This window comes from Anser cygnoides, chromosome 4 (genome assembly GCF_040182565.1).
Source record: "Anser cygnoides isolate HZ-2024a breed goose chromosome 4, Taihu_goose_T2T_genome, whole genome shotgun sequence".
In the NCBI taxonomy this organism is placed as follows: domain Eukaryota; kingdom Metazoa; phylum Chordata; class Aves; order Anseriformes; family Anatidae; genus Anser; species Anser cygnoides.
Window position 1 is genome coordinate 1,927,816 of NC_089876.1, and position 27,292 is coordinate 1,955,107.

At 61.7% G+C, this 27,292-nt stretch overlaps 2 protein-coding genes across 3 annotated transcripts; both read right to left on the reverse strand.

The window, feature by feature from the left end:
* Positions 1 to 653: 653 nt before the first annotated feature.
* On the reverse strand, positions 654 to 19,576 carry FBXO41 (F-box protein 41). Of its 2 annotated transcripts, none has more exons than XM_066997052.1 (13): positions 19,314 to 19,576; positions 15,569 to 16,497; positions 12,314 to 12,524; positions 11,883 to 11,962; positions 11,461 to 11,771; positions 11,039 to 11,280; positions 10,702 to 10,817; positions 10,333 to 10,485; positions 8,705 to 8,800; positions 7,528 to 7,646; positions 7,149 to 7,307; positions 6,719 to 6,834; positions 654 to 5,743 (listed from the first exon to the last, which is right to left on the reverse strand). In XM_066997052.1, the coding sequence occupies exons 2-13, from the start codon at positions 16,288 to 16,290 to the stop codon at positions 5,681 to 5,683; spliced, it is 2,388 nt and encodes a 795-aa protein (XP_066853153.1). In that variant the 5' UTR covers positions 16,291 to 16,497; positions 19,314 to 19,576; the 3' UTR covers positions 654 to 5,680. The 2 variants fall into 2 exon arrangements, with proteins under 2 accessions (XP_066853153.1, XP_066853152.1); XM_066997051.1 differs by having other exon boundaries at positions 12,296 to 12,524.
* Positions 19,577 to 22,092: 2,516 nt separating this feature from the next.
* EGR4 (early growth response 4) lies at positions 22,093 to 25,828 on the reverse strand. Its single transcript, XM_013192504.3, has 2 exons — positions 24,375 to 25,828; positions 22,093 to 24,063 (listed from the first exon to the last, which is right to left on the reverse strand). Exons 1-2 carry the CDS (start codon positions 24,511 to 24,513, stop codon positions 22,733 to 22,735), a joined length of 1,470 nt encoding a protein of 489 aa, XP_013047958.3. The 5' UTR covers positions 24,514 to 25,828; the 3' UTR covers positions 22,093 to 22,732.
* Between the last annotated feature and the right edge of the window lie 1,464 nt (positions 25,829 to 27,292).

Here is a 27,292-nt window from a genome sequence, read left to right on the forward strand (position 1 = left end):
ATCGATACCGCTCAGGGACATTTCTACTTGCGTTTGCCTAACGGGCTGCTTGCGTCCTGCCTCTTCTTCGATGGAAGCTGGTGCCAGGGGAGTGCTCCAACAGCTCCAGCCCTGGCTGGGGGCTGTGGGGAGGAGACGTGGGGCTGGTGGGGCTTCAGCGATGGTCCTGGGGCTGGGGCTTCCCCGCCGGGGAGCAGGGGGACACGGGCTGGGGCTCTGGGGTGGGGCAGGTCGCTCGAAAGCGTTAATGGAAAGTAGGGGGAGAAATTTATGTCTGGTATCAGCCCCTTGAGATCTGATATACCTTTGAGATCTCAATTAGTCGAGTTGATGCTCTGTTACACCACCAAATGCCTTACTGCTCGTAAAGTGGACGTGATCTCCGTGGGTCGCTTCCACTCGAGCTGTTCTGTTACCCGCTCTCTGCAGCACGTGAGCGCTTGTACTTCAAAAGCGGGGGCAGCTGCGGCCCTTGCGTAAAAACCCTCCTGCCGTTCCTTAGCCTGGGTGTTAAAACATCAACGCCCCGGAGAGAAAATACCTCAGCTCTCCGGCTGGGAGGCATAAAAGCAGGAGTTGGGCGTCGAGGGCGTTTGGGAGTGGCCGGCTGCTGCTGGATCCTTTGCGGGGAGCTTGGCTCTTTTCAGCCCCTGGCAGCTGGGTTTGGGTTCGAGCTCTCTGTGGGCTCTGGCAGCATCTTGCAGCTGGGCGCTGCCAAACGCTCCTGGATGCCCTGTGCCCACAGGGAGAGGGAAGTAACAGCGGGAGGGGCTGCCTCCAGTAAGCCTGGAGCGGCAACTGGTCGCACTGGTTTGGTGCGGGACTCAGGGGTACATGCGCTGGCCTGGGTTCCTCGTAGCCCCGGGGTGAGCAAAAACCCCGCCTCGGTCTCAAGCGTCTTTATTCAACGCCGAATCATAAAATAGCTCTTTACACGCTTTTTTTTTTTCTTTTTTTTCTTTTTTTTTTTGTAATTCTTTAAATACACATTGTTTACACTCGGCAAAGTTTCAAAGCAACAACATCAAAGTGCGTCTACAGGTGATAGTACCAACCAAAGTGCTAAAACCACGGGGGCCCGCGGCCGAGGGGCAGCAGCCGTGGGGACACCCTGCTGCCACCCCCGGAGCCACCGCGGCCACCCCCCTCCTCCGGCACCTCCAGCGTCGGGGACCCATTTTAGCATCGGGGGCGGCGCGGCCGTGGGATGGGGGGGGGCGGAAAGGGACGTTTGGTTCTCCAGACACTGGCACATCGCTGCGAAAGACTAAAATAGACCTAGATTTATAGAGAGTTAAAAAAATAACTTAGGAGGCAAAATCGCTTACTTTTGGGGATGGGGCGGGGGGGGGACACACTGTACAGAGCGCCTCGGGCATCGCTCGCCGGGGCTGAGCTTCGGCTGGAGCAGCCACCAAGAGAAGCGCTGTAGGGGCAACGATTGCGATGCGGGACGTGTGTCTGTCCCTCGGGGAGCCCCTCCGCTGATTATCTCGAAGCAAGTGTGCGTTGCCCTCGCTGCCCCACAGCGATCCCGCCCGCCCCCCCCCACCATTGCACCCGCTCGGCCCCGGCCCCAGCCCGGATCCTGCCCCCTCGGGGCTCGGTCCTGAGGCTGGATCAGAAAATCCCATTTTATTTTCCTGCTTTCAGGCAGTTTTCCCCTCGCTGCTGTGCGGCAGGGAGGGGTTTGCAGCAGCTTTTCCTCCAGCTGGTGGGGACGGCCTGCGCCACCGCCCCGCCACACTTTGGTTGCAACAAACCATTTCCAGCTGCTAAAATCACCCTGCTCCCCGTTTCTTATTTTTATTTTTTTTTTTTAAAGCATGTTGTCATTTGGCACCGATTCCCAAACGCTGTTGCTCCACCCGAACCTGCAGGTTTTCAACCCAAAACGAGAGGCTGGAGCCACGTGCCAGCTCCCGGCAGGGGCTGGCTTCGTCGCGGCTCCTCTTAGAGCTGAGGGAAATCACTCGTTGTCTGCTTTGAGATGAGCCTAAGAGCCTTTATCAACATTTTTCATATATTTTGTTTGGTTTTTTTTTGTTTGTTTCAACCTAATTCAGAGCCTTTCGGCTGTGTAAGACCCTGGCCTTGCCCGTGCCTTGGGTGGCAGCCAGGGCTGTGACCCGTGGCGACATTTGGGATATTTTTCCCTTGCCATCCACCTTGCTTGCTCAATAAATTTAAATCCTCCTTGGACAGAGCCGACGCGGGGCTTTTCTCCTCTCCTGGAGCCATCGCAGCCCCGAGCCCAGCCGCAGGGGAGCAGCCGCTGCCCTGGGTGCGAGCGATGGATGCAGAGCAAAACCCAACGGACGAGGGAGGGAGGCAGAAAAAATCGTGGGTTTGGGGTGAATTTGGCCCCCGAGCTGGCTTTTGCTGGTGTTATTCCTCTTGATGCCCCTGCCCGGCACCGAGGTTCAAGAGAAGGGGAACGCCGCTAACGTTGGCCATGGGACAACTTTGGGCAAGCTCGCAAGAAAAGAAAGAAATCCCCCAAAACTGGTCCTGTGGGAAGCCACCACAACCCCAAAAGAAAGCTGCTCGCCCTGGACCCCCTGGCTTTTGCTGGGGATTGTCATCGCAGAGCCCCAGTGGGGCTTCTCTAGGGTCTGGTATGGGGTTGAGCTCACGCTACAGCAGTGCCTTCCCTCCCAGCACCCTAAAGCGCCGCGTGATTTCAGGGTGCTCCTGGGGGATTTGGGATTTTTGGTCTCCATCGTTTCCAGAGGGAACAGGGCTGAAGCCCCACGACCGAGCGGAGAGGCCTGCGGCCACGGGCAGCATTGCTGAGCACCCATGGGGGGGGAAGAGGGTGGGCGATGGGGGCTGCAGGGCCCGTGGGACTGGGAGCCAGCAGGGAAACCATCACTGAGACACCGTTAATGAGCTCGTTGCCATTAACAACCTGGGCAATTAAGAGCCCCCGGGAAGGCTGGGGAGATGCAGGGCTCTCATTACCACCAAGCCCACGTCACCGTGTCAGATGCCTTCATCCCTGGCTGAGGAAGAGGAGGAGGAGGAAGGGATGTGTCCAAGCCCAGGCATTGAGAAAAATGGGGGGAAAAAAACCCTCACGTTCCATCTTCAGAGCCTTGAACCTGCTCAAGGCCTTGTGTCGTCACAGGTTTTTGTAAAAACGGGGCTTTGCCAAGCCAGAAGTTGGACTTTTTGGGAATGCCCCAGAGGGAGGCAATTGGTTTGGTCTCGCCTTGGCGACGCACCGAAACACCGATTCGGGATGAGGCTGTCCCATGTGACAAAACCCTCACGGGGCTGGGGGACGGGGATGTCACACAAAGCCGAACCACCCACCGATGCCCCACGCCACCATGTCCACAAGCCAAAACGTGCACCGACAACACCGGCAGCCGCTCTGGTGGGCACCGAAGGTTTCTCCAAGTCCTCAACATCTCCCCAGCCTCTCCCCAACCCCATCCTCGCCTTCCTCACAGCCTCCAGGAGCCAGCAGGGACCAGCAGCACACCCGGGGCAGCCACCTTCAGCCTTGGGCCACGACTCTCCGACACGATAGTCTTTAAGCATAGAGTGTATAAACATGCTGAGTATATAATTTTCCTTTAAAATCTTTTTTTTTTTTTCCTTCTTTGTTTTTTTTTTTATAGAAATAAATACTTACTTTGTTTCTTTGAAGGGAATTTCACAAGTCTCTGCGCTGTTTCCAATGGGGACGTCCCCACCAGGGCCACCACGCTCATGGGATGGTGACAACAGCGGCGCATGGGGCCGGGGGCTGTAGCTTTGCTGGGTGTTTTTTTTTTTGCTGGTGGGGGCACCCCTTGCTCCTTGTGCCCCCGTTTCTGCATGTCCCAGCCTCCCCGGAGTGGAGGTAACCCGTGGTGGGAGCTTGTCCCCAGGACGTGGTTGTTTCTCGCAGGCAGTTTTTGGGGATCCCATGCTCGGTGCGCACGGGGAGTCAGCGGGGGGCGGAGGTGCTTCACGTCGGGGGTTACGGCCAAAAAAAAGGCACGCGACCCTACCCTGCTTCGGAGGAGAGAGCGGGGATGGGATGAGGAGGGGACGAAATGGTCTTCTGGGGTCAGAGAGCCAGGAGCTGCCTCCGCCCCGCCGTCGGCCTCGGCAAGTTGGGTGTTTTCTATTGGGGTCCCCGGGGGTTGCCACGTGGTCGGAGCTTCTCGCTGAGGTCAGTGATGTGGGTGGGGAAGGTGGTACCGGGACGGGCCTGCGGTCTCCTCCATCCGAAGGGGACGCTCGGTGGCAGCCCAGCACCCTGGCAGGGCTGGAGGAAGGGGAGATGCTCCGGGAAGAGCCGACTCCTCTCAGCCCCGCACGCACCACAGGCGGCCCCATTGGCCAACAGGCACCAAAACCTTCAACGGTGGCCCAGAAGAAGACAAATCCCTCCCAGATCTGCTCTTCCCAGTCGGCTCCTCTCGGCATAAGGCGTGGGGTCCAAGCACGCCTGGCTGGGGCCGTGGATAAGGGCACCAGGTCCCTGCTGCGGGCAGTGCTGCGATGGGGGTCCCCTGGGGTCTTCTCCCCAGGGCTGAGGACGGAGATGCCTGACCCTGCTGGAAGCCTTTCAAGAACCTTCTCCTTTGGAAAAAGAAGGGTGTTTGGGGGCTGACGAGGTCGCAGGAAGGAGAGAGCCAGAAGAACAAAAGCAGAATTATAAAAGAAGCGGTGGACGGAGATATGGGCTCTCCCAGGGTGGTTGGGCTGGTGCTTCCTCCAGCTGCTTTGGATTTCGGGATGATTTGGCTTGGGTTTCTCCTTCGGGCTGCTGGGGACGGCGAGGAGACGACAGATGTGGTTGTCCCGTGCCAGTCCCCCTCTCCACACAGGACAACTGGCTGCAGAAGGGGCCTGGGCGGGTGGTCAGCGCTGGTGGGGATGGGAGCATGACCCGTGTTTCCTGGTGGGCGAGGACCTCGGGGCTGGTTTATTGCCTTGGCAGGGAGGGGTGGGTGCGGGGGGAGGCGAGGCTGGAGGCCTCTGGACGAGCGGCCTTCTCCTGGTGTCCTCTGGCTCCTGCAGCCCCCAGACGCAGCTGTGCTGCGCTTGTGCTGTCGCGGCTGCTGGTTTCTGGGCAGCTTTTACCCACCTTCGGGCTTTCTGTCACAGAAATGTGATGAAAGTGAGCAGAAACCCCGCAGGAAGGCTGGGCACTGCTTCCTGAGGAGGAAAGGCCCTTCCCAGCCCTCCTCCACCAGCCCACGGAGGGGACAGGACAGTCTGGTGGTGACACACCGGGCCCAGCGCTCTGCAAAGAGCCCACGGGGGTGGCCTGAGCCATCCTCAGCTCCCACACCAGCAGGTGGCCAAAAACCAAACTGAAAAAACAACCCCCCAAAAAAAAGAGAGTTCAAAGAAAAAGACATTCCCCAAACAAGGATCCTTGGCGATGAGCAGCCGTGGGGTTCGAAGCCGTCTTCCCTTCAGGGAAACAGCACGGGCCTGCCCCTTTGGGCAGCTGAAAAATTCCCCTAAGTAGCACCTTCTGGCCCGCCACACGTCCGTGGAGCCGGCCCCGGGGCGAGCACGGGCTGCTCACTAAGGCCTGGAGAGTTTTGGGGTTTTGTGCATGGGCCGGCGTCTCCGGGCTCCGGGAGCGCGGTGGGCTTGGGTTCGGTTGTGCGGGGCCTCTGGCTCCGCCGGGCAGGAGAGGGAATGTGCTTGGTGGTTCCCTGAAGGTCTAGCAGCCTCCTTCCACCTTGATGTGTAAGATCTTGGAGAAGCCGGGTCTTTTCCTCAGGGCCTGGAGGAGGAGCAGAGAGTGGGGTTGGTGGGGGATGTGACAGGCCCTGCTGCCCCACGGGGCCGGTGAGGGAGAGGGGAGAAGATCTCGTGGTCCTACCCATGGGAAGGGGTCTGCCCTGGTCCCACCCCACCACCCACACCCCGTGGGGACTTGGGTCCCCTATGGGACTGCCTCAGTGCCTCTGAAACCAGCTCTGGGGTTGGTTTCTGCTTGGTTTAAGGCACCTTTTCCAGGCGGCAGCGATACTTGGGGGCAGACAACATCGACACGCAGGCAGCATTCGCGTGGCGTGGTGGTGGGCAAGGAGGGACCCTCCAAAACTCCTCGGAAGGTGTCCGCGAGCCTGGGGCTGGACGAGGGGCTGGGTCTCTGCCCCCTGGTGCTCCTGCACCAGGGCTCAGCAGTGCAGGAGCCACATGGGATGTGTGGCCCCATCTGGGTGTGCTGGTGGGCCTCCATCCCCACCTCCTGCCCTGCATCCCACAGGCGTTTCACCTTGTGCCCAGCCCTCTGTGGGATGAAGGCAACCAGAGGATGAAGAGAAGCTGAAGAACCTCTCTTTTTCCCTTTTTTTTCCCTTAGGCATGGGTGGAGACATCTGCTTTGGGGACCTTGCCCAGACCCAGGACAGCCCAGACCCTGCCGAGCATCAAAAACCAAGTTCTGCAGCTCTGTGTAGCCTGCACTGTGTAAATAAAATTACCCCTATTTCTCCTTTCATGGGTGGATTTTAAGTGACTTTACAGAGATAGGCGTGTAAGTTGTGCTGGGAGGGAAGTAACAGCCCTTTTCTGCCCTCGAGGAACAAACCTGCAGTGCAGCAGAAGGATTAAGGCAGTGGGAAGGAATCGCAGCACTCTAGATCTTGTTTTGGTCTTAGGGATTTGGGTCTGAACCAGAGCAAGTCTTCACGATGTCCCCCCAGAGAGCCAAATGTTCTCTACTGGGTGACCCGGGACCAGCACCCCTTACCTGGAGCTTGTTCACCATTTCTTCGAACATCTTCTTGGCCTCAGGGCTGTGGGGTTCCTTGAAGTAGTCCACAATGCCCACCTGCACGACGATGGACTTCAGGTTCCGGCACACACCTGGGGGCAGAGACACCCCATAACTGGTGGGGACAGCCTCCCTACAGCTGGGTTTAACCCTACAACCCACCCCGTGCTCCTCAACGCATCAATATTCGGGGAAACCTCATCCTGATGATGGAGGAGACCTACTCTTGGTGGCCAAGCCCTCTGCAGGGAGGATACTGGTCTACGAGAGGTCCCAGCACCTTGTGGTGTCAGCAGCATGTTCCTGCTGGTGGGGCTGGATGGAACGGTCTGCTTTGTGGATCTGTGGTGGCATTTTGGTCAGCAGATGATGTTACGAACCCTGCTCCGCGAGCATGGCTACTCACTGTTGAAGTGCAGCAGGGCTTTGGGGGTGACCGGCGTGGAGGTCAGCACCAGCATCTCCAGCCCCTTCAGCCCCTCGCGACACATCTCGGCTGCGACCTCCTGGTTGATCTCCGCCACGTGGTCCAGCTCCAGGACCTGCAGCCGCATGCAGTTTCGGGCTGGAAGGACAGAGAGCCCACGGTCAACAGCCCCGGGAAGGGATGGGGACAGCCAGCGCCAGCAGGGTGGTGGGAGGAAGGGTGGCAGCAAGGAGGAGCAGCATCCAACCATGGTCCTTGGGGGTCCATGGGGTGGATTCATGCCCTGAGATCACCCTGGGGTGCACCATGCCCTTGGCCAGGGCCCCTCTCCCTGTCCCCTGGGAAGAGAACCACCTACCTAAGGAGGCCAGTCCCTGGACTCCACAGCCTGCCCCTCCGATGCCCAGCGCCCGCAGGTGCGGCCAGCACCGGCCGATCATCTGAAGGCAGCGGTTGCTGAAACGCGTTGGCTGCTGGCTGGGGAGAAGAAGAAGAAGAAGAAGGAAGAGCTGGGGAGGGCTGGCAGAAAAGCTCACCTCCCACCATGAGCGTCCCCGTGGGTGGAATGGCCACGCTGGCAGGAGGTGGCCCCAGGGCAGATGTCTCCATCGGAGCAGCTACCCTGGGCTGAGCTGCAACCAGGACAGAGCAGGAAACAGGAGATCCTACAACCAGGGCAGAGCAGGGACCAGGAGTTCCTACAACCAGGGCAGGGCAGGGACCAGGAGTTCCTACAACCAGGGTAGAGCACGAACATGCACACAGTGGAGTCCTTCTGCCCCAGATCCTTCACCTTTGGAGGTCCGAGCTCTGTTGCCTGCAGTGATAGAACTAGCAGCAGGTGGAGAAGCCTACATGTCACTCGAGGTGTCCCCCAGGGAAGGAATAAGTCATCAGGGACTCGACATCGAGCTTCTCCTGCTGAGAGATCCCCCTCTGTACACCTTGATCCAGGCATTGCCTTGATGGAGGGCACGCCATCACAGCAAACCTCTCGGGACAAGAAGAGATGCCCAGGAGGTGTGCCTGGCCCCATGGCACAGAGCTGAGTGACCTGCCTGATTTCTCAGCTAGCCCTGTTTGTGGTGTTTCCTAAGCCATGAATTCCTGAGCACCCAGGTGTCACGGAGTGGGGAGCCCCCAGCATCTTCATGACCCAAAAAAAGAGAGGAGCTGCAGTCAGTGACTCCGCAGTGACTCGACACCCTTCTGAAATCATCCGGGCCCTTCAGGGCTGCTGCTCTACAAGCAGTGAAGAGCTCAGACAAGCATTTGATGTTCAGTGTCACCACCAGAGCGATCAGGGCCCCCGTTTCATCTCTGGTGCTGGCAGTCTCCCCAGTGACATTCCTGGCTGGCAGGGAGGTTCCCACACCCAGCATCTCTCGGTCTTTGCAGCCAGGGATGGGGCTGAGCTCCTGATCCCCCAGGACCCAACTCCCAGGGATCCCACAAGCAAACGTAGACCTGGGACCCGACTTCTCTCCAGCCTCCATGCTCAGCCCGGCCCCTGCCAGCCTCAGCAGGACCCTTACCACGGGTGCAGAGGTGCGACCTGGAGAGAGATGATGTCCCTGCAGCCTGCTCCGAGGGCCCAGATGACTTCGTGACCCACGGGGTCCGTAGAGCTCCTGGAATGACACAGAGGACACATGGGGGGCTGCCCGGGGGGCTGTGCCTGCAGCCTCCAATGCATACAGCCCACAGCCCGCCCGGGAACCACCACCCACACACGCAGGAAGGCTGAAGGCATTTCCATCTGGAATTGGGCTTACGGACACGTAATATCTAGAAAAATAGAAGGTGAGGTGAAGCTGAAGTTGGGTTTGGAGGTGAGGCTGAAGGTGAGGCTGATTGTGGAAGATGAGGTTGAAGGTAGAGGCTGAAGTCTTCCAAAAGAAAGGTGGCACATCAGCCCTGCGGTGCTCAGGTGCTTGGATGAACGCAAGAGGTTGAACTGGGACTGCCCAGGCCATGTATCCTTGCAGAGCAAATATTACGCCCCTGCAGATCCCGCTGGGATGGTTTCACAAATACCTCCCCACCCAGTGTTTGTGCCATGCCATGGGCTCAGGGGAGCTCCCACGGACACCCGTGGCTCCCTGAACCGAGGCAGTGCAGCAGCGATGTCAGGGATCACTGTCCCAAGGCCACGAGCCTGGGCTGAGGTCTCCGGCCATGTCCCCACACTGATCCCTGCTGAGGGCTGAGGCTTCCTAACTCTGAATGACCTACTTCGAAACTTCAGGCGGGCCTAAAAATAAGCTAGAGGTGTTATCGTGACCGTTTCACACATCTGCACCGAAGGCGCCTGCCGAGAGCCCCCTGGGCGTGCGGTGGGTTAATTGGGCGTGAGTCAGAGTCACGGGTTAGCGGTGTGCCCTCGAAGGGCTGGTGGCCGAGTCCTTGGGTTACACCTGGTGGCACCATCCTGCCTCGCAGTGTGGGGTCCCCGTATCACCAAGCACCTGGTCCAACCCTTGGGGCACCCTGGGCACACCTGCCCACCCGAAGGACTCCCCATCCTAGGGGCGGATGAGGAGACCTGCTGCCTGCAGGCAACTTGGGGTGCTGAGCCTGAAGTGGTTGCTTGCAGGGGGCAGTGGAGCAAGGATTGTCCTCCCTAGGGGAGTAGGAAAACTAAATCTTGCCTCCACAGGAGGCAGAGCTTCCTTGGGAGGTGGCCAAGGTGCAGGAGCAGCCCCTGAGCTCCTCCAGGACCTGGGCACTGCCATGGGCATCGTGCCCTTGCCCTTGGGCAAGGTATCCACAGCGGGTTTTGGTGATTCCATAGCACACCAGTCCTTGTATTCAGGATGGAGGGACCCCAAGGGCTCTGCTCCCGACTGGGAGCCTTCAGCAGGCAGGCAGAAGGGACCCTCACTGGGACCCCATTTTGGTGCCCCTCTTCTCCTTTGTCCATCTCTAACATAAAGCAACATCCCTGTACCAAGACCACAGACACAATTCCAGCTGGGAACGGGGTGGTGGGAACGGACCAGCAAGTGAAATGTCTACCTGGGAACATGCCAGAAGAGGATGAGGGTTGCAAGAACAGCTCTTGAATTTCTCCTTAGGGACACTGGGGGTGACGGTGGGCATCAGAGGGTTCCCAGCACATCCCATGGATGTTCCCTGCCTGCTCCCCGCGGGCTGCCCTTACCGGTAGGTGACGGCCTGCAGGGCCCGGCAGTAGCAGCTGGCCAGCCAGAGCGAGCGGTCGGTCAGCACGTTGGGGCAGTGCGAGATGCGGAGGATGAGCAGGTTGCTGCCCGTGGCCTTCAGCAGGGACTCCAGCCCGGCTTCCAGGCAGCCCCTGCGGGGACGGAGGCGGGATCAGGCATGGGGACTCCTGCTTGCTCTCCCTCCGGCCACCCCGGGTGGGTGAGGTCCCGTGGGGGTTGGATGCTGGGGCACAAAACCCACAGCAGGAGCCAAGGGGTGATGAAAGGCCACCAGTGGAAACAGGCCATTGGTGCTCGTGGAGCACCTGGAAGGGTGCCGGGGGGTGCCCGGTGCCACGGGAACTCACCGCGTGCTCTTCATGTAGTCCTCCTTGCTCTCCTTCTTCCCCCGCTGGCGTGGCTTGAGGTTTTGGAGGGTGAGGGAGTGCATCTGGGTGCACCACTGGGACAGCATGGCCAGGAACTGGGGGACAGGGGTGGCTGTCACGGGGGGGCATTTTCAGTGATGTCCCGTGCCACCCATCCTTGGCTATCTGGGGCAGGGCTGCGCACACCCCACCACGCACACGCACGATCGTTTCAGCATGCACAAACACATGCATGCCATAACTCTGTGAAAATGCACGTGCAAGAGCGTATGCATGTATGCCCTCACCCCGGGCCATGCCACCCCTGTCCCCGTACCTTGGAGGAGACCCTGGCATTCTCCAGCAGCACCCGCGTCCACACGGCCGGGTGCCGGGCCACGAACTTCCAGTCCTTGCACACCTCGGCCGCCCGCAGCAGGGTCTTGGTGTCCAGGTAGGTGAAGATGCAGAAGAGCGCTGCCCTCATCTTGAGGATCTCGGGGCTGATCACCTCACTGGAGTGGACGGGGCTGCCCCTCTCCAGCCGGCCCCCCTTGCACATAGCCCCCTCGGACCTGGCTGTGGGACACATGCCATCAGTGCCACCGGCAAGCCGGGGAAGGGATGCTCCTTGCGGAGATGGGGAAGAGGAGAGAGGCGACCCAAAACCTCCACGCACCATGATGTTGCCCAGCATGGTCGCAGCCCTGTCCCCAGCCTCGCACCCTCCCATCCTCAAGCCCCCCAGCGCGGTCTCACCGGTCAGCCGGCAGCTGCCGGGGGGCCGGGACGCGGCGATGCCGGGCACCTCCGGGTCCCAGCCCTCGGCCTCCGACTCGGTGGTGCGGGACCCCACGTCGGAGACGTCGCCCTCCTCGCCCTCAGTGCTGTTGCGGTAGGGCCGGCGGTGCCAATTTTGGATGGCCTGGCGCCGCAGCCCCGAGCCCCGGCCACCGTCCCGCGCCGCGTAGGGGTGCCCGTCGGCGGTGTCGTCGGTGGGGCACGGCTCTGCGCTGTCACTGTCGTAGCAGCCCGAGCTCTGCGACACCACTTTCGCCCTGCTCGAGGCCCTGGGCGATGGAGATGTCCAATCTCAGTCCCTGCCAAAGGCACCCCAGGGAGGGTGTCCCCTTCCCATGAGCACCTTCCATCCCATTAAAATCCCAAATGGGCGCACTCACCCGGTGCTGGAGGAGGAGCGCTGGTTGGGAATGGCGTAGGGGCCGTGCACGGCCGTCCCCGGCCCTGGGTGCCTCTCTCTCTGTGGGGAGAGGGCACGTGAGGACCCAACATGGAGAAACCCATCGGATGCAGGGAATGCGGGTGGACTCGTCCCCCATCACCCACCCAGCACCACCGATGTGTTGGTCCATGCCCACATGGGATGCAGAAGAACATCCCCAGCATCACCCCTGCACCTTACCCACCCTCACCCCATGTGGCACCCAGACACCAACTAAGACCCTTTGGGAATCCCCCCGCCAGGGTTACCCGCATCCCCACGGGGGTCCCCCGTGTGTCCCCGCTCAACCCTTTTGCAGCCACCCGAGAAGCCACGCGAGCGCTGGTGCCCGGATGCGCGGGGTGCCCGTGCCTGTGCCCGCGCCGGTACCGGCCGGCTGATGGCCTTGGCGCCCGGCGTGCCGCAGCGCCCCAGGCTGCCGTTCGGGGTGGTGCCGCAGCTGCTGCTGATGATCTGGAGCTGCTTCTCGGCGCGGTCCGCACGGTCCAGCAGCTCCTCGATGAAGTGCTGGAGGCGCACCTTGGCGTTGGCCTCGCGGGCGGCCGTCTCCTTCAGGAACTGGTCGATCTGCAGCACCTCCCTGCGCGGAGGGGACAGGGGGTGGCGGAGGCACCCGGGTCCTTCCCCACCCAGCCCCGCTGAGCACCTCCACCCAGCCCAGCAGCTGGGCAGGGATGCTTGTGCACATCCACCCCAGTCCGTCATCAGCCTCATTTGGGGCTCTCCCAGCCCGGATGGTTCCACATCTGGACATGCTGGGGACCAGGGGATGCTCCGGCTTGCAGGATGGATGCAGCCACCCTGGTTAGGTGGGGATGGTGTCTCCAGCACCTTCTCTGGGATGTACACCCCAGCCCAAGCCCTCGCTGCCAGGACTGGGGTCAGGCCCCTGGGCACGGCAGAGCAGACGGAGGAGGATGATGTTGATGCAGGACAGCAGAGGGTGGCAGCGGTGCCCTGCCTCATTTGGGAAGGGCAGATTTAAGGGAATGAACTCAAGGGCAGCCTGAACACTTAAACCCCACTCAGCCCCATATCCCTGGCTGCACCTTCAGCTCCTTCATTAATGTATTAATTAACAGGAGCTCAGAGCCTTGAGCCTCTGGATGGGTCCTGGCAAGGGATTTGCTGTACTGAGGCACTGCAATGTTGTCCCCAGCACGCAGCGTGCACAGTGACCTGCTCTCACCCCACACGTGCGTGAGCCCAGGCACGCACCCTGCTGCTGACTTCATCCGATTCCCAAAAATATGTGTGTATACGCACAGGCACACTCAGCCGTCACAGCCCCACGAGCACGTGCGTCCCATAAACACGTGCATCGGACACGCTGCTATCGCATCGCTGCAAATGCGCCTGTCACACGAACGCACGCTTGCACACCCAGGCACACACACACACACGCACAGCCATCTCGCACACCCACCAGTGCAGCACACCCACGTGCAGAGCCACTCTTACGTGCCAAAGCACCACGGAAACACACACAAAAAAACCCCACACCCTGACACACACACAGCGTGCACACCCATGAGCACGCTCACCCAGACACACCCAGCTGCGTGCACACCCAGCACCGATCACTCCCCGTAATCTCCCTGCCACAACTGCACAGGTGATGTACACATGGATGTATACACACACACACAACAGCTCTCACACCTTTGCTCACACTGACAGATGCACAACCACAGCTCTGTGCTCCTGCCTTGTGCACACCCAGCCTTGCACACCTGGCTGCATGCATGCCCTGGAGTACGAAGGCGAAGGAGAGGAGGAGGCAGCCCACAGCGATGCAATTCATGTTGTCGGATATTATTGCCCTTTAATTACCAACTAATTGCCCCCAAACCTGCCATTTGAAGGGGTGATCACTAGCAATAATTTGGGAAGGCTCCTGGCGAGGGGTCCCTGAGATTTGGAAGGCAAATGGGGCGCTGCCACGCGGCTGGCAGTGTAAGGAGATGCTGATGGTTATCTCCCGCGTCTCTCATTCCCGTGGACCGAGTGGAAAAACACCCCTGGCAAAGCCAACGGAGCCGAGGTGCAAAAAGCCTCCCCGTGCCAATGGCTGCAGGGAACAAACGTCACCGGCCACTGCCAAGGGCTCTTGGGTGTCACTGGGCGCATGGGCTGGGTGTAGGTTAGCCAGCAACCTCCCCACCTTGTGGCTGATGAAGCCTTACTGGAAATATTAATTTAAGCTGGGGGGGGGGGGTCGGACAGATATATAAATGGCAACAGATTAATTTTTTTGCTCTAGATTCCCTTTTTTTCCTGCTTTTCACAGGGGCTACCATGAGCCCCAGCCTGCTGCCAGCTTGTGGTCTGTCCCTGGTCTGCCTGGAGGAGGTGGGGGACCTATGGGGATGGTCGATGGGTAGGAGGGTTTCTCTAAGGAGATTTAGATCCAGAAGGTATTTTTGGGGTATAAAACTAGGTTCCTAGGTGGCAACCATGTCCATGGACTGAACAAACCATGTGTGACCCATTGATCAACCTCCATCTGCCCCAATCCACATCTCTCCACACCCTGCTCTGGAGCTCTCCACCCTGTTGGCCCTCATCCTGCCACTGCACATGCTTGAGGTGCCCCTGGAAAACACCCATGGGACAGTGATGGCAGCCCCCAAACCTGTCCCATACACGTGCACCTTCCACAGAAGAGGTGTCCCCTTATCCAGCATCATCCTGCTCTGCAGCCCAGGACCACCCCCAACACCAGCAAATCCCATGAACGCACACATTGCTTCCCAGCCCCAGTCATTATTTTGGGGTCAAAGTCATTAACAAATGTGTGGAAGATGGTGGGCATCAAGACAGCTCTTTGAGGAACCTCCCCAGCACTCCCAGTCCAGCACAACTGTGACCGTCCCCCTTCACCTGCTCCTCGCTGACTTTACGGACACTACCACGACCTCCAGCTTGGCCAAGAAACTCATGAGGAACGAGGTCTGGTTTGGCTGAGTGACACCGATGGGCAAGGACTCAATGCTTGGCTGGGGGAAATTCTGGAGCAGCCCTGGGGTGGGAGAGGGGGGGGGGTCTGAATTGGGAACATGGGATGAAAATGCAGAGGGAAGTGCCACAGCCCTAACAGCGAGCGGAGGTCACACTGCTCGGGCTACACCACCCTCCTTCTGGGAGAATAACCCTGAATTTGGCATGGCCAAAGTGCCCGTTTTCATGTTTATGACCATGGGGTGGGTCAATGGGTCACTCCATGAGCACTTCAGCTGTGGGGTTAGTGGGTACGACCCAGTCCTGATGCTGCGGGACTCCTGTTGGCACCAGAGATGGGCTGGAGCAACGTGGCCACCACTGTGTTCCTCAGCCTGATGGCCACGTGCATCCCCAGTTTGGCCGTGCCCTCGGGCACTGGTGGCTCTGGGGCAGTCTGACATGACGTGACAGCTTGGTCACGGACATGGAGGAGCTCAGGTGTAAGTGGACACTGCCCACGTGGGATAAGAAACAGACCATGATGAGTGATGATGCCAACGGGCATTGCCAAGGGGCTCGCGCCCTAGCACTGCTCAGAGGGTTTGGTGACAGTGTTTGGGGCTCATTCCCGGGGCTGATGTCCCCCCACCCCACCGCAAGGAGGAGGAACGAAGGACTCACTGCTGCTTGCGGGTGAGCTCCTGCTCCTTCTGCACCAGGTCCTGCTTGAGCGAGGCCAGCATCTCCACGCTGACGTCCACCTGGCGGGACAGCTCGGACGCCCGGTCCTCCAGCTCCTGCTTCTCCCGGCTGAGCCGCAGGCTCTCCTGCTTGGCTTTCTCCAGCTCCGAGCTCTTGCGGTCCAGCTCCACCTGGAGCCGGCCGACCTGCGAGGCGATCTTCTGCTCCACCTCCTCCGTCAGCTTCTCCAGCCGCTTGTCCACCTCCAGCTTCTCGAAGGCGCGGATCTTCAGGCGGGCCAGGCCTTCCTCGTAGGCAGCGTCCATAGCGGCCGGCGGCGTGGGGGCTGGCGCCACGGCTTTGCCCCGGGTGAAGATCTCGGTCAGCGGGATCTCGATCTCGTGGACATAGCGGGGCGAGGGGGAGGAGGACGGGGCCGGCTCCAGCTCCTCGGCGGGGACGAGGTCACAGGAGAAGCGCTGCTCCTTGCCTTGGAAGGAGGTGCTCTCAAAGTAGTCCCGCCGGGCAGCCGGCGTCAGCAGGGCCCCGTCGGCGGCCAGGGGGAAGACGGCGGCATCGCAGATGCTGTTGGTCTTGGAGAGGACGTAGAGGGTCTCATAGGTGTGGTTGTACTCCAGGTGCGCCCGCAGCGAGGAGAGGCTGCGGAAACGCTTGTGCTCCCCGCACCGCGGACACCGGTAGGGCAGGTCCAGCGAGGCCATCCCTCAGCTACGCACGCCGACGCAGGGGAACCGTGCGGCCCCTCTCATGGCGCGGGACAGACGGACGGGTGGCACGTGGGATGGGTCGGGGAAGCCGGGATGGTGGGGCCACGGCTCCGCTGGAGCATGGTGGGGTGGGAGCCCTGGGATGGGAGAGGGGGTCCAGCAAAGTCCTGGGGGGGCGTCAGCATCGGGTGGTGCTGGGTGCTGGAAGAGAGAGGGGGGTTAGTGACACAGGGATGGCAAGGCCCCAAAAGTCCTTCCCTGGTCCTTCTTGGCACAACCTTTGGGAAGACCCACAAGCCTTGGAGACATGATCAACCTCCTCTTGGGAAAGGTCTGAAACCCTTGGGAAGGTCCACAACCCTTGGGAAGGTCCACAACCCTTGGGAAGGTCCATAAACCTTGGGAAGGTCCACAGCCCTTGGGAAGGTCTACAACCATTGGGAAGATCCACAGCTATTGTTGGGAAGATCTACAACCGTTGGGAAGATCCACAACCCTTGGGAAGGTCTACAACCATTGGGAAGATCCACAGACCTTGGGAAAGACCCATGACCCTTGGGAAGGTCCACAACCCTTGGGAAGGTGCACAGTCCTTGGGAAGGCTCACAGCCATTGGGAAGGTGGACAACCCATGGGGAATCTCTGTCCATCAGCCCTGGGCTTGCCACAGAGGGGTGTCCCATGTGCCTTCCTGCACAATCACCATGTGAGCGGCCTCTGCGGTGCCAGGGGTCTCCAGCCCAAGGAACATCCCTGTGGTTGGATCCCACCTCCTTCAAGCAAGGGGTGACCCAGTGCTGATAGCCCATGTCATCAAATCACACAATAATTAAGGTTGGAAAAGCCCTCCAGGATCATCTGGTCCAACCACCCCTCTACCACCACTGTCACCCACTGAACCATGTCCCCAGGCCCCACGTCCAACCTTCCCTTGAACACCCCTGGGGACGGTGACGCCACCACCCCCCTGGGCACCCCATCCCTACACCTGACTGCTCTATTTGAGAAGAAATTCCTCCTAATTTCCAACCCGAAATGTCACCCCACAGCATGATTTGTCTCCCACAATCACTTCTCCAGCCCCTCACCACAACCATTAGGTTTCACCACTGCGCACGGGGATGTTCCCGTTGGGACTGTGGTGGGACTGACCACAGCCCGTGGTTGTGATGGGATCACCCCGCGGGTGCTGGGCCGTCCATCTCCTCTTCCCCCTGCTACAGGCACAGCCGATGCTCCTCCATCCCAGACCAACCCAGACCCACGGGGATTTGTCCCGTTTGTTGCTTGGCCACAAAGCCCCAAGATGTCCCCAGGGAGGTGGTGTAGGGATGAGACATCCCCAGGGGCCAGATGGGGTCACCTCGTGGCTCCACACACCTCAGGATCCTGCTCCCCATGAGGTTTTTTGGCCCCAGGGCTGTGGGATCCCCGAGCCGTGGAGCTGCAGAGGACAAGCTGGCTTCCCATGCCGAGTGTTTCCATGGGGACTTGTTTTATCCCCTGCCCACAAACCCTTCAAGGTATCGGGGGGGGGAAAAAAATACCCTTGGGGAACGGGACAAGCCAGATGAAACCCAGCCGCCAGAACCGCGCCGTTTCCCGCGCAGGGCCGGGAGCACCCAGTTATCGCCTCCTCCTCTCTCGAGGAATTTGGTTTAATTATTTTAGGTTGTCTCCATGCACGAAGCTGCTGGTCTGGCACGGGATTCCAGCTTGAAAAAAAACACAACCATGTTTCTGCCCCAAAGAGGCGCCGTGGCTGTTCCCCTCCCCGAAACACCGAGGGGACCCATGGGTGGGAGCATCCTTGGCTCACCCCTCTGCAATAGCCTGCAAAGGGCAATTCCCTGCACCCTAAAACCCCTCTGAGCCCCTTTGCACCCCAAAACCACGGACCTTCAAGAGGGCTAAATCACCACCGAACCCTCCTCCACCCAGGAGGGCGGCTGTCCTGCTGGCTCAGAGCCACCAATATCCCACAGGGCTCAGCACACACCTCAAAACCATTTTTTTTTAAGGGAAAAATTAGTAAGGGAAAGAAATCCGTGCAAAGAATAATAATAAAAAAAGAACACAGATGTGCAGGGTGGATTTATGGAGCTGCCTGGCTGCTCCCGAAGCCGTCTGCTGGCCGGGTTTGTATTTTGGGGTAGTTACAAAACGCATCCATCCTCTCCCCTTAACCCCTCCTGGCTCGGCGCTGGCCGGAGCTCGGCAGCACAAAGCACGGCCGGGAACTCTGGGTTTCCATCGGTTGCCTCTGGTGCCGGGGGGATGATAAAGCGCTTTTCTGCTGTAGGGCCGGGGCCACGGCATCGTGCCGCCGGTATTTCAGGCCTGGATCCCCGCCCGCATCTCCCGGGGTACCCGATCCGCCTCGCTTGGGATTTTCCAGCCCTAAGCCAGGGCAGGATCCGACCCAGGCGGGTGCGATGCCCACACCGCCTCGCCCCTCGTCCTGGGCAGAGCCCCGGCTCCATGAAAACCTCTCCTGCCTCCTTCCCCTTACGGTGACCAGGATTTGGGGTTTGATGCCGCCGTGGCCGCCCCACAAACCCGCAGCATCCCGAGCCGGGCAGCGCTCGTGGCCACCGGGAGATTGCAGCAGCAGCAGCAGCAGCAAAACCCATCCCTGGGCTGCCTCGGTGCCGCTACCTCCGATCCATCATGGATCCTTTCTTCGCATTGTTTGGCTTTTTTTTTTAATTTTTTATTTATTTCCCACCCCCCGATAAAATAAAATAAAATACAGAATTACCAGCAGGCTCCAGCTGCTGGGCTGGAGGGGGGCGGCGGGGAAGGAGGTGGCGGGTGCTGGTCCCCATCCTTCCCCGGCTGGGGCTGCAGTGACAGCAGCGGGGGGGGCGCAGGGCGGCCGGGCCCCCCCGGATCAGGGCACAGCGGGTCCCCCGTCGCCCCCCCACCCCCCCCCGACATCAGCTTTGTCCCCAAGGCCAGCGACAGCCCGGGACCAAGCTACCCCCCCCCCCCCCCCGGCTCAGCATCCCTCCTACCTGCTCCTCGCTCCTGCGGCCAGGGCAGCATCTCCGCCGCTTCCCCGTCCCCTCCGAGCCGCGGGGGGGGGAGCAGAGGAAGGGAAGGGAAGGGGGGGGGGACCCGAGAGCTCCCACCCGCCCCGGTGCACAAAGGAGGCGGCTTCAGGGCTTGGTCGGGGCGGAGGGAGGGGGGCTGCGGGCTCCCGGCCCCGCGGGCAGCAGCCGGCTCCCTGCGGCCGGCAGCTCCATGGAGGGCCCTGGGGAAGGGAAGGGAAGGGAAGGGAAGGGGGGGGGGGGGGGCTGCGGGAGGAGGGGGAGGACGGAGGGAGGAGGAGGAGGAGGAGGAGGGTAGAGGCTGAAGGCCCCCGCCGGGGTGGGGAGAGGGGGTGCTGGGCACCCCGGGGGCGCTGCGGGGCTCAGGGGGCGCCGCGCATGGCGAGGACGGAGGGAGGGAGAAGGATGGAGGGATGGAGGGAGGGATGGAGGGAGAGGGAAGGAGGGAGGGCGAGCGCTGGCAGCCGCCTCCTCCTCCTTTGCAGCCTGAGCCCGGACTGTTCCTCGCTGCCGCTTTCCTCCCGCACAGCTCCCTCTGCCTGTCTCCCCACGAACCTCCGCCGGGCCTTGCTGCTGCCATGCGGCCTCATCCTGCACCCCCCCCCGCCCCCCGCCTGCCGTTCCCCCCCCTTGTGCCCCCCCGAAGCCATGCCCCTGCCCCCGGCAGCTCCTGCCTGGCATCACCCCCAGAGCATCCCCACCAGGCGTGGGCACCCGCACGGCTCCTTCCCTGGTCCTGGTCTGGTCCCCGAGCTCCAAGGCTTGGTCCCTGGCTTGGTTCTGATCCAGAACCTGAGCGCCCCGGCTTGGTGCCGAGCCTGGTTCCCAAACACCGTGGCGTGGTCCCCGGCTTGGTGTTGGCCTCACCTCTGAGCTCCCCGGATCGGTCCTCGGCTTCATCCTGACCCAGGCCCCAAACACCCTTGTCCAGTCCCCAGCTGGTCCCCGAGCACCTCAGCTTGGTCCTGATCCAGAGCCTGAGAACCTCGGCGTGGTCGTGGTCCGGTCCCTGACCACCCTGGCTCGATCACGATCCAGTCCCCAAAAACATCTCGGTTTGGCCCCCAGCAGGGGTCCAGATGTGCCCCCTGAGCACCTCAGCTTGGTCCTGGTCCGGTCCCCAAGCAGCCCTGCGTGGTCCCTGGTGCTGAAGCCGCCCAGCACCGATATATTTCATCGTCTCTGATGGGGACGTGGCTTTGGGTGCAGGTGGAGATGGCAGCGTGGGACCAGGGTGCTGCCAGCCGGGGGGAAAAAGGGATGTCCCCATCCCCTAAAAGCCCTGGGGTTTGGGGTGCTCTGGCCAGAGAGCAGAGGGCGAGGCTGGACCTGTGCCCTCGCAGAGCTTTTGGGGCCAGCATCAACAGCAGACGCGCTTTTGGGTTAACCAAGGCCTTGCGCACCATGCGTGGTAAGTGGCACGGAAGGCTTCTTGCTGCAGGGTGAGAGCCACCAGCACCCAAAAAATGGCCTTTTCCCAAAGAAAAACGGGTGCTGAGGTCCCTATTAACCATATCTTGTATATCCCCCAATAAAAAGAGTGTTTTTTTTCGTGGTGCCCAGGGCCATCCGCATCCCATGGGGCTTGCAGGCTCGATGGCAGCAGAGAAGGGAGGGCGCCAGTGGGATTTCTCACCGCAGGTTTTGGTGTGAATCTGGGGGATATTGGGGCTGCTGAGCGCTGTTAAAGCAAAGCTGGCAGGTGGGGGGGACGTGGTGTGTGTCCCCTCCTTGTGTGGCACCGCTGTTGGTGCCAGCAGTGCTCGGGGCCAGCAGGATCCCACCGCTGGGTGTGAGCACCCTTGGGTGCCATCAGAGCTCCGAGCCTACGGTGACAACACTCTCAGGGACAGGTCCGAGGGGACATTTAGGAACTCCCCCTCCACCCGGTTTCCCTCTGGCCCCTTCCAGCAGGGCTGACCCCATCCCATCCCCGGAGGCAGCCCCGGGGGACCCGCAGCCCCGTCCCTCCCCATCTCCCACCCGCGGTGTGGGTTCTGTGGGGCAGAGACGTGGGACAACGGTGTCACCTGGGTTTAGTTCTGGGATGCTCAGCAAAGGGCTGGGGGGGAACACGGGGGCTGGAGAAGGAGATCTCCCTCCTCCCCAGGGCGGTTTGGGGACAGATCCCTGCTTTTCAGGGCTGGGAGAGGGCAGGAAAACAACCTCAAGCCCTGAGGTCCAAAGAGAGTAGCGGGGCTGCATTTTTCCTGGTTTCTTCTGGGATTTCTCTTTGTTCCCCCTTTGCCCAAGCCTTGCTGGATCTGGGGGGGACGCTTCCACCCCGCTGCTCACATCGACACCCCCACGATGTCCGTGCCTCCTTCCCTCCGTCCCACCCCAGCCGCGGGGACCTGGCGGGCTGGGGACCTGAGGCTGAGCTGGCTCCGGGGCTCCAAGTAGGACAAATCCCTCCAGGAGCAGGATTTGGCCGCTGCCCAGGGCCGCCCAGCATCCGTGGCCCCGGCACTCCTTGCAAAACAAGCCCAGAGCCACAGCCCTGTTTTCGGGGCCCCTTTCCCATTCCATTGGGGGACAGGACCCTTTTCCCGGGACGAGCTGCCCGCCTTGGGATGAGGGATGAGGACCGCAGGCTCCCCCGCTGATGGATTTTCCCTCCCTGCTGATTATCTGGGCACCTTTCTCCGCGACGTGGCAGCTAAAGGTGAAAAACGCAGCAGAAATCCCGCTGCCGCTGGCCGCCGCGCGGTTTCGGCAGGCAGAGAGCGAGCCCAGCGAGGCCTCGGATCGGAACAAACGTTTAATTACAAAAATAGACGCGATTCTCTAATGTTCCCCTGTAGAATCTGCTTACAAATGGGAAAATAGTCATAATACCAACATCGCCTTCCCAAAGGGACCGCTGCCGCCAAAGGCAGGCGGGCGGTGGCCGCGCCATCCCCACCGCGTGGCGCCGAGGGCACCACGTCCCCGCAGGAGAGGTGCCGGTTTACACCATTTACTCCACGCCGGGAGCGGGGTAACTCGCGGGCCCGGGCGCTGCAAAGGCAGCCCCAGCCGGGCTGTCCGTGGGTGTATAAAAAATATCGGTGGTGATTCCTCTCTGTACATCTTTTGTTCTGTTCCTCCTCGGCGCAGGAGCTGTAGGAACGGCTCGGTCCTTGCGCTTTGGAGGCGGCTGCGGTGGCCAGAGCTGCTCCGAGCCACGGGCGCAGAGCGGCAGCTCAGCACCGCCTCGGCCCTCTCCGCCGCGCTGCTCTCCTCCTGGCACAGCCGGGCACGGCTCGCCCGCGGCTGGCGTCCTCTCCGGGGCCACCCCAGGGTGTTCCCAGCCCAGCTCTTCCTCCAGATGCTCGGGGTGGGGGGGTGGGGGGGGTCCCGTTTCGGGCAAACGCCGTCTCGCGGCGCTCAGCGCGGGGGCTTCACAGCGTCCCGAAGGAGAGACCCACCGAGAAGAAGCCCAAGCCTTTGAGCTTCTCCTCCGTCCGCGCTTTCTGCTTCAGGTGGACTTTGCTGTGCCGCTTCTTCTCGTCGCTCCTGGCGAAGCGGCGGCCGCAGGTGTCGCAGGAGAAGGGCTTCTCGCCCGTGTGGGTGCGGATGTGGGTGGTGAGGTGGTCGCTGCGGCTGAAGTTCCTCAGGCAGATGCGGCACTGGAAGGGCTTGTGGCCCGTGTGGATGCGGAGGTGCCTGTTGAGCTCGTCGGAGCGGGCGAAGCTCCGCACGCAGTTCTCAACAGGGCAGGCGAAGGCTTTCTCGTGGGGCTTGGGGCAGAAGCATTTGGAAGAGCACTTGGTGCGGCGGGTCTTCTTCTTGGGCTCAGCCAGGGCCGGCGGGGCGGCAGGCAGCAGTGAGGGGATGGAGGCCGGGGCCGGGTGGCCCAAAAAGTCCGCGGGAGGGACGGAGGGCGAGGGGTGGGGATGGAGGAGCTCGCCGGAGCTCAGCAGAGCTGGCAGGACCTCGGGCTGGGCCAAGGAGGAGTCGAAGTCCGGCAGGAGCTGGGGGGTGAGGCCGTGCAGCTTGGAGTCCCCAAAGTCGCCGCGGGCCGGGAAGTTTTCGGGCTCGCAGCCGAACCCCAAAGCGGCTCCGGGGAAGCAGCCGGGGTCCTCCGCCAGGCTGCTGAGCTCCGACTGGCAGCTGACGGACAGCACGTTTTCCATCTTGGAGCCCAGTGGGTGGAACATGGCCTGGCCGCTCTCCCCGGCCGGGAAGGCCTCGGGGGAATGGTAGCCAGCGGGCAAGTAGGCTTGGTGCTGGGCCACGGGCTCCCACTGGGCGCAGGAGGCTTTGAACTTGTCCAGGGACGGCGAGCCGGGGGGCAGCTTGATGTCCTGCTTGGTGTCCAGGAGCTTGGGCTCGAAGAAGCACTGCGAGGGGCTCCCCAAGGAGGGCTGGGGCTGCAGGGGGTGCGCGGCCTCGGCGGCGGGGAAGGTGCCGTAGCCCTGCTCGCCGAAGGGGGCCGGCACGGGGACGTTCATATCGGGCTGGCAGCCAGCGTAGAGCTCCAGCTGGCTCGGGGGCGCCTCGGGGCAGGGGTAGAGAGCGTCCAGGTGCCTTTGGTGGCCCTCGGAGGGGGCGAAGGGGGAGATGCCCAGGATCCCCGACATCAGGTTGAAGAGGGATTCCTGGTCCTGGGGGTGCTCCGGCACCGCCTTGATGAAGAAGCTGCCGGTGTAGCTGAGCGAGGGGGAGGGCTGGCTGCCCGGGGGGTGGTAATCCGCCGCCCCGCCGCTCACTGGGGTGCCCAGCAGCTCACCTGGGGACGCAGAGGGGACGATTGTTAGAGGGGATGGAGGGATAGAGGGATGCTGGGATGGGGAGGGGGGAGACGCGGGGGAACGGCGGGATGCTGGAGCTGCGTCACCGCGTGGTCCCCATCCCAGCCGGGTCCCCTGTGCCCCCCCCATGGCAGGACCCCCATCACCCCCACCCTGGGCTGGCCGGGCACTGCTGGACCCGCAGCCAGGGGCTGGGGGGGCAGAGTTGGGGACGGTGCCCGGCTCGTAGCTGGAGATGTCACCCCCAGGGGGGTCCCGCATCCCTGCCCGGCTCCCCCCCTGCCCTTACCTCCGAGGAATTCGGCCTCCGCCAGAAGTTGCTGCTCGGGCTGCCCCAAGCCCTGCAGCTCCCCGGCTTTCATCTCGCAGCTCTCCTCGTACTTGGAGTAGAGCGGGTCCGGGCAGGAGAAATCCATGACGTTGAGCATCTCCCTGGGAGGCACGGTCGGAGGAGAGCAGCTGGGGGGTGCTTGGAGGGGGGGCTCGGGCCGAGCCCGAGGATGCTCCGGGGGCTGCGTGGGGTGAGCCGGGAGGTGCTGCGGGGTACCCGGCGTGGTCCAGGGGATGCTCGGGGCGATCCGGGGGATGCTCAGGATGATCCAGGGGATGCTCACAGTGATCCCGAGGATGCTGCGGGGTGATCCGGAGGATGATGCAGGGTACCCGGCGTGGTGCAAGGGACGCTCACGGCGATCCAGGGAATTCTCGGGGTGATCCAGGGGATGCTGCGGGGTACCCGGTGTGACGCAGAGGATGCTCAGGGCGATCCGGGGGATGCTCGGGGTGATCCGGGGGATGCTGCGGGGTACCCGGCGTGGTGCAAGGGATGCTCGGGGGGATCCGGGGGATGCTCAGGGTGATCCAGGGGATGCTCGGGGGGTCCGGGGGATGCTCAGGGTGGTCCAGGGGATGCTCAGGACGATCCCGGAGATGCTGGGGGGGGATCCAGGGGATGCTGTGGGGTACCCGGCGTGATGCAAAGGATGCTCGGGGCGATCCAGGGGATGCTCGGGGCGAGCCGGGGGGTGCTCGGGGGGATCCGGGGGGTGCTCGGGGGGATCCGGGGGGTGCTCGGGGTGCCTCGGGGGGTGCCGGGGGTGCCGTGGGCGGCGTGTGCGGGGGGTGCCGCGGGCTGGGGCAGCCGTGCCCGGGGCCGTGGGGCGGCAGGGGGCCGTCGGAGCAGCGCAGCCCGTGCGGACGCCCGGCTCGCCCTCCCCGCCGCCCCCTTTATAGCTGCCGCGGGGCCGCTCCGACCCTTCCGCCGCAGCCATTTCTGGAGTCCCCAGCGAGGCTGCCGTGACGTAAATGCCCAAACATGGACTCAGGATGTAGGCTAGGGAGCCCCAATAAGGAAATCTCTCCCGTGACGCTGCTGCCCCCTCCCTCCCCCCACCCCTCCCTCCGCCTTTTCTCCAGCTTATTTTTTTTTATCTTTTTTTTTTTTTCCCCCTTTTTCCTTCCTCCTTCTCTCCTTTTTTTTTTTTTTTTTTTTTCCCCCTAATAATCGCGATATTTTTAACAAATCGCTGCAGGCCCCGCGGTGCCGCCGGCCTTGGGGGGGCGCACGGCTGGGTGCACGGCTGGGTGCACGGCTGCACCTGGCTGTGCATCTGTTTGCGCGTGTATTTCAGTCGTGTGCCCGTGTTTGCGCGTGCGTTTTATTTCTGCGTGCGTGTTTTTGTGTGTATTTGTGCCTGGACTCTCTCCGTGTGCACGCACATCCCCCCCCCCCGTCCCACCCGCACCCCCCCCACACCTTTCTCACCGCCACACCCGTGCGCGCACACACATGTGCAAGCGCACACACACACACACACACACACACACACACGTACACACACCCCTCGCCTCCCTCCGGGCTCGGGTCACCATCCCCAGGGCCGGGGGACGCTCAGGATCCGGCCCTCGCACCGCAGCACCGCACTCCGCGAGCGCTCGGGCTCTGGCTCCCCTCCCAACGTGGGCTGCTGTTATTCCAGATTTACATCTCCCCAGGCTCTTATTCGCCTTATGCTATTTTTTCCCCGTGAATGCCTTTTGTTGCTCTTGTTCCTTCTAGAAGCGTGAAAGGTGCCGGGCTTGCGATTCCCCCCCCCCCTCCCCCTTTTCCTCCTTCCCAAGGCGGATTTTTGCAATGCTTTCCCATTTCTGCTGGCATTCTGCGTTTGGAGCCGCGAGGCAGATCCTGGCTGCGCCGGCTTCTCCTGCGATGGGGGCGAGCTGCCAAAACGAGAAGGCAAACGCTGCGGCCAGCTCCCTCGCCGTGTCCCCGTCCTCCTGGTTCTTGGCTCCTGGCCACACCGGTGCGATCGGCGTGGGTTCAGGCTGGGAGAGGGCAGATCCACACCGCAAACCCCACCGGCGCATCCAAGGGGGACGTTGCGAGGGTGGAGTTGGTAGGAGCAGCTCTTCGGGAGGCTCCTTCCACTGCTGCCGCGGTGCTCTGAGCATCCTGAAGCCTCCACTGAAGGAAGCGTGGAGGCTGCTGCTTGTCCTGCTTTGATTTTGGAGATTTCCAAATTTCCAAGGGCAACTTTGAGCCGGAGCCGAGCCCAGCAGAGCGGCCATGCTTTGGGGAACCGGCTTCGAGCGTGGGTGGTTTAGCCAAGGAGGGGAAGTTCTTCTCCAGGCATTTCAGACCCCACCACAAAACGCACGTGGAGCAACAATTACAGGTGGTTTTGGAACAAACCCACCGCTTCTGAGCAGAATGAAGCCGGTGAAGAAGTCAGCGCAGTCCATGAGCATCACCCACCGCATCCGCGGCACCAAGCGGGGCGCCGGCAAGAGCGCAGAGCTATTCCTGGCTGGGGCCGTGACTCAGTGCCTCACCTCGGGCACAGCACTTCCAGATGTGTCTAGCAGTGCTCCCCACGCTGGGGACAGGCTGCTAAGCGCTGCCTCTGTAAAATGCGCCGAGATCTCCGGAGAAGAGGTGCAAAGAGGCGTTAAGCCCGGCTGGTGATTCAGGGAGTGTCAGGGGATGAGCTGCGAGGTTCAGGCTGGAAACAAAAGAGGGGATGGGGAGAGGTGCAGGACATTGTCACTGGTGGAAATGGTGAGCAGGACATAGTTATTCATGGTTTTCCAGCTCCTGGGAGCTGGGGGAGTCCAGTGCCATGGCCACAATGCAGGTTTGGGGTGGGCCAAAGGCAACGCTTAGCCCTGCAGGGCTCGATGAAACCGAAACTCGTGGCTCCAGGATGT

What these genes read in the sequence shown, in the direction of transcription:
- FBXO41 (XM_066997051.1), bottom strand. Translation starts at nt 16,290, where the DNA reads ATGGCCTCGCTGGACCTGCCCTACCGGTGTCCGCGGTGCGGGGAGCAC. An exon ending in GAGCTCACCCGCAAGCAGCA is followed by an intron (nt 12,525 to 15,568) that starts GTGAGTCCTTCG and finishes CCCTCCGCGCAG; the next exon opens with GGAGGTGCTGCAGATCGACC. An exon ending in GACTACATGAAGAGCACGCG is followed by an intron (nt 10,486 to 10,701) that starts GTGAGTTCCCGT and finishes CCGTCCCCGCAG; the next exon opens with GGGCTGCCTGGAAGCCGGGC.
- EGR4 (XM_013192504.3), bottom strand. Translation starts at nt 24,513, where the DNA reads ATGCTCAACGTCATGGATTTCTCCTGCCCGGACCCGCTCTACTCCAAG. An exon ending in GGAGGCCGAATTCCTCGGAG is followed by an intron (nt 24,064 to 24,374) that starts GTAAGGGCAGGG and finishes CTGCGTCCCCAG; the next exon opens with GTGAGCTGCTGGGCACCCCA.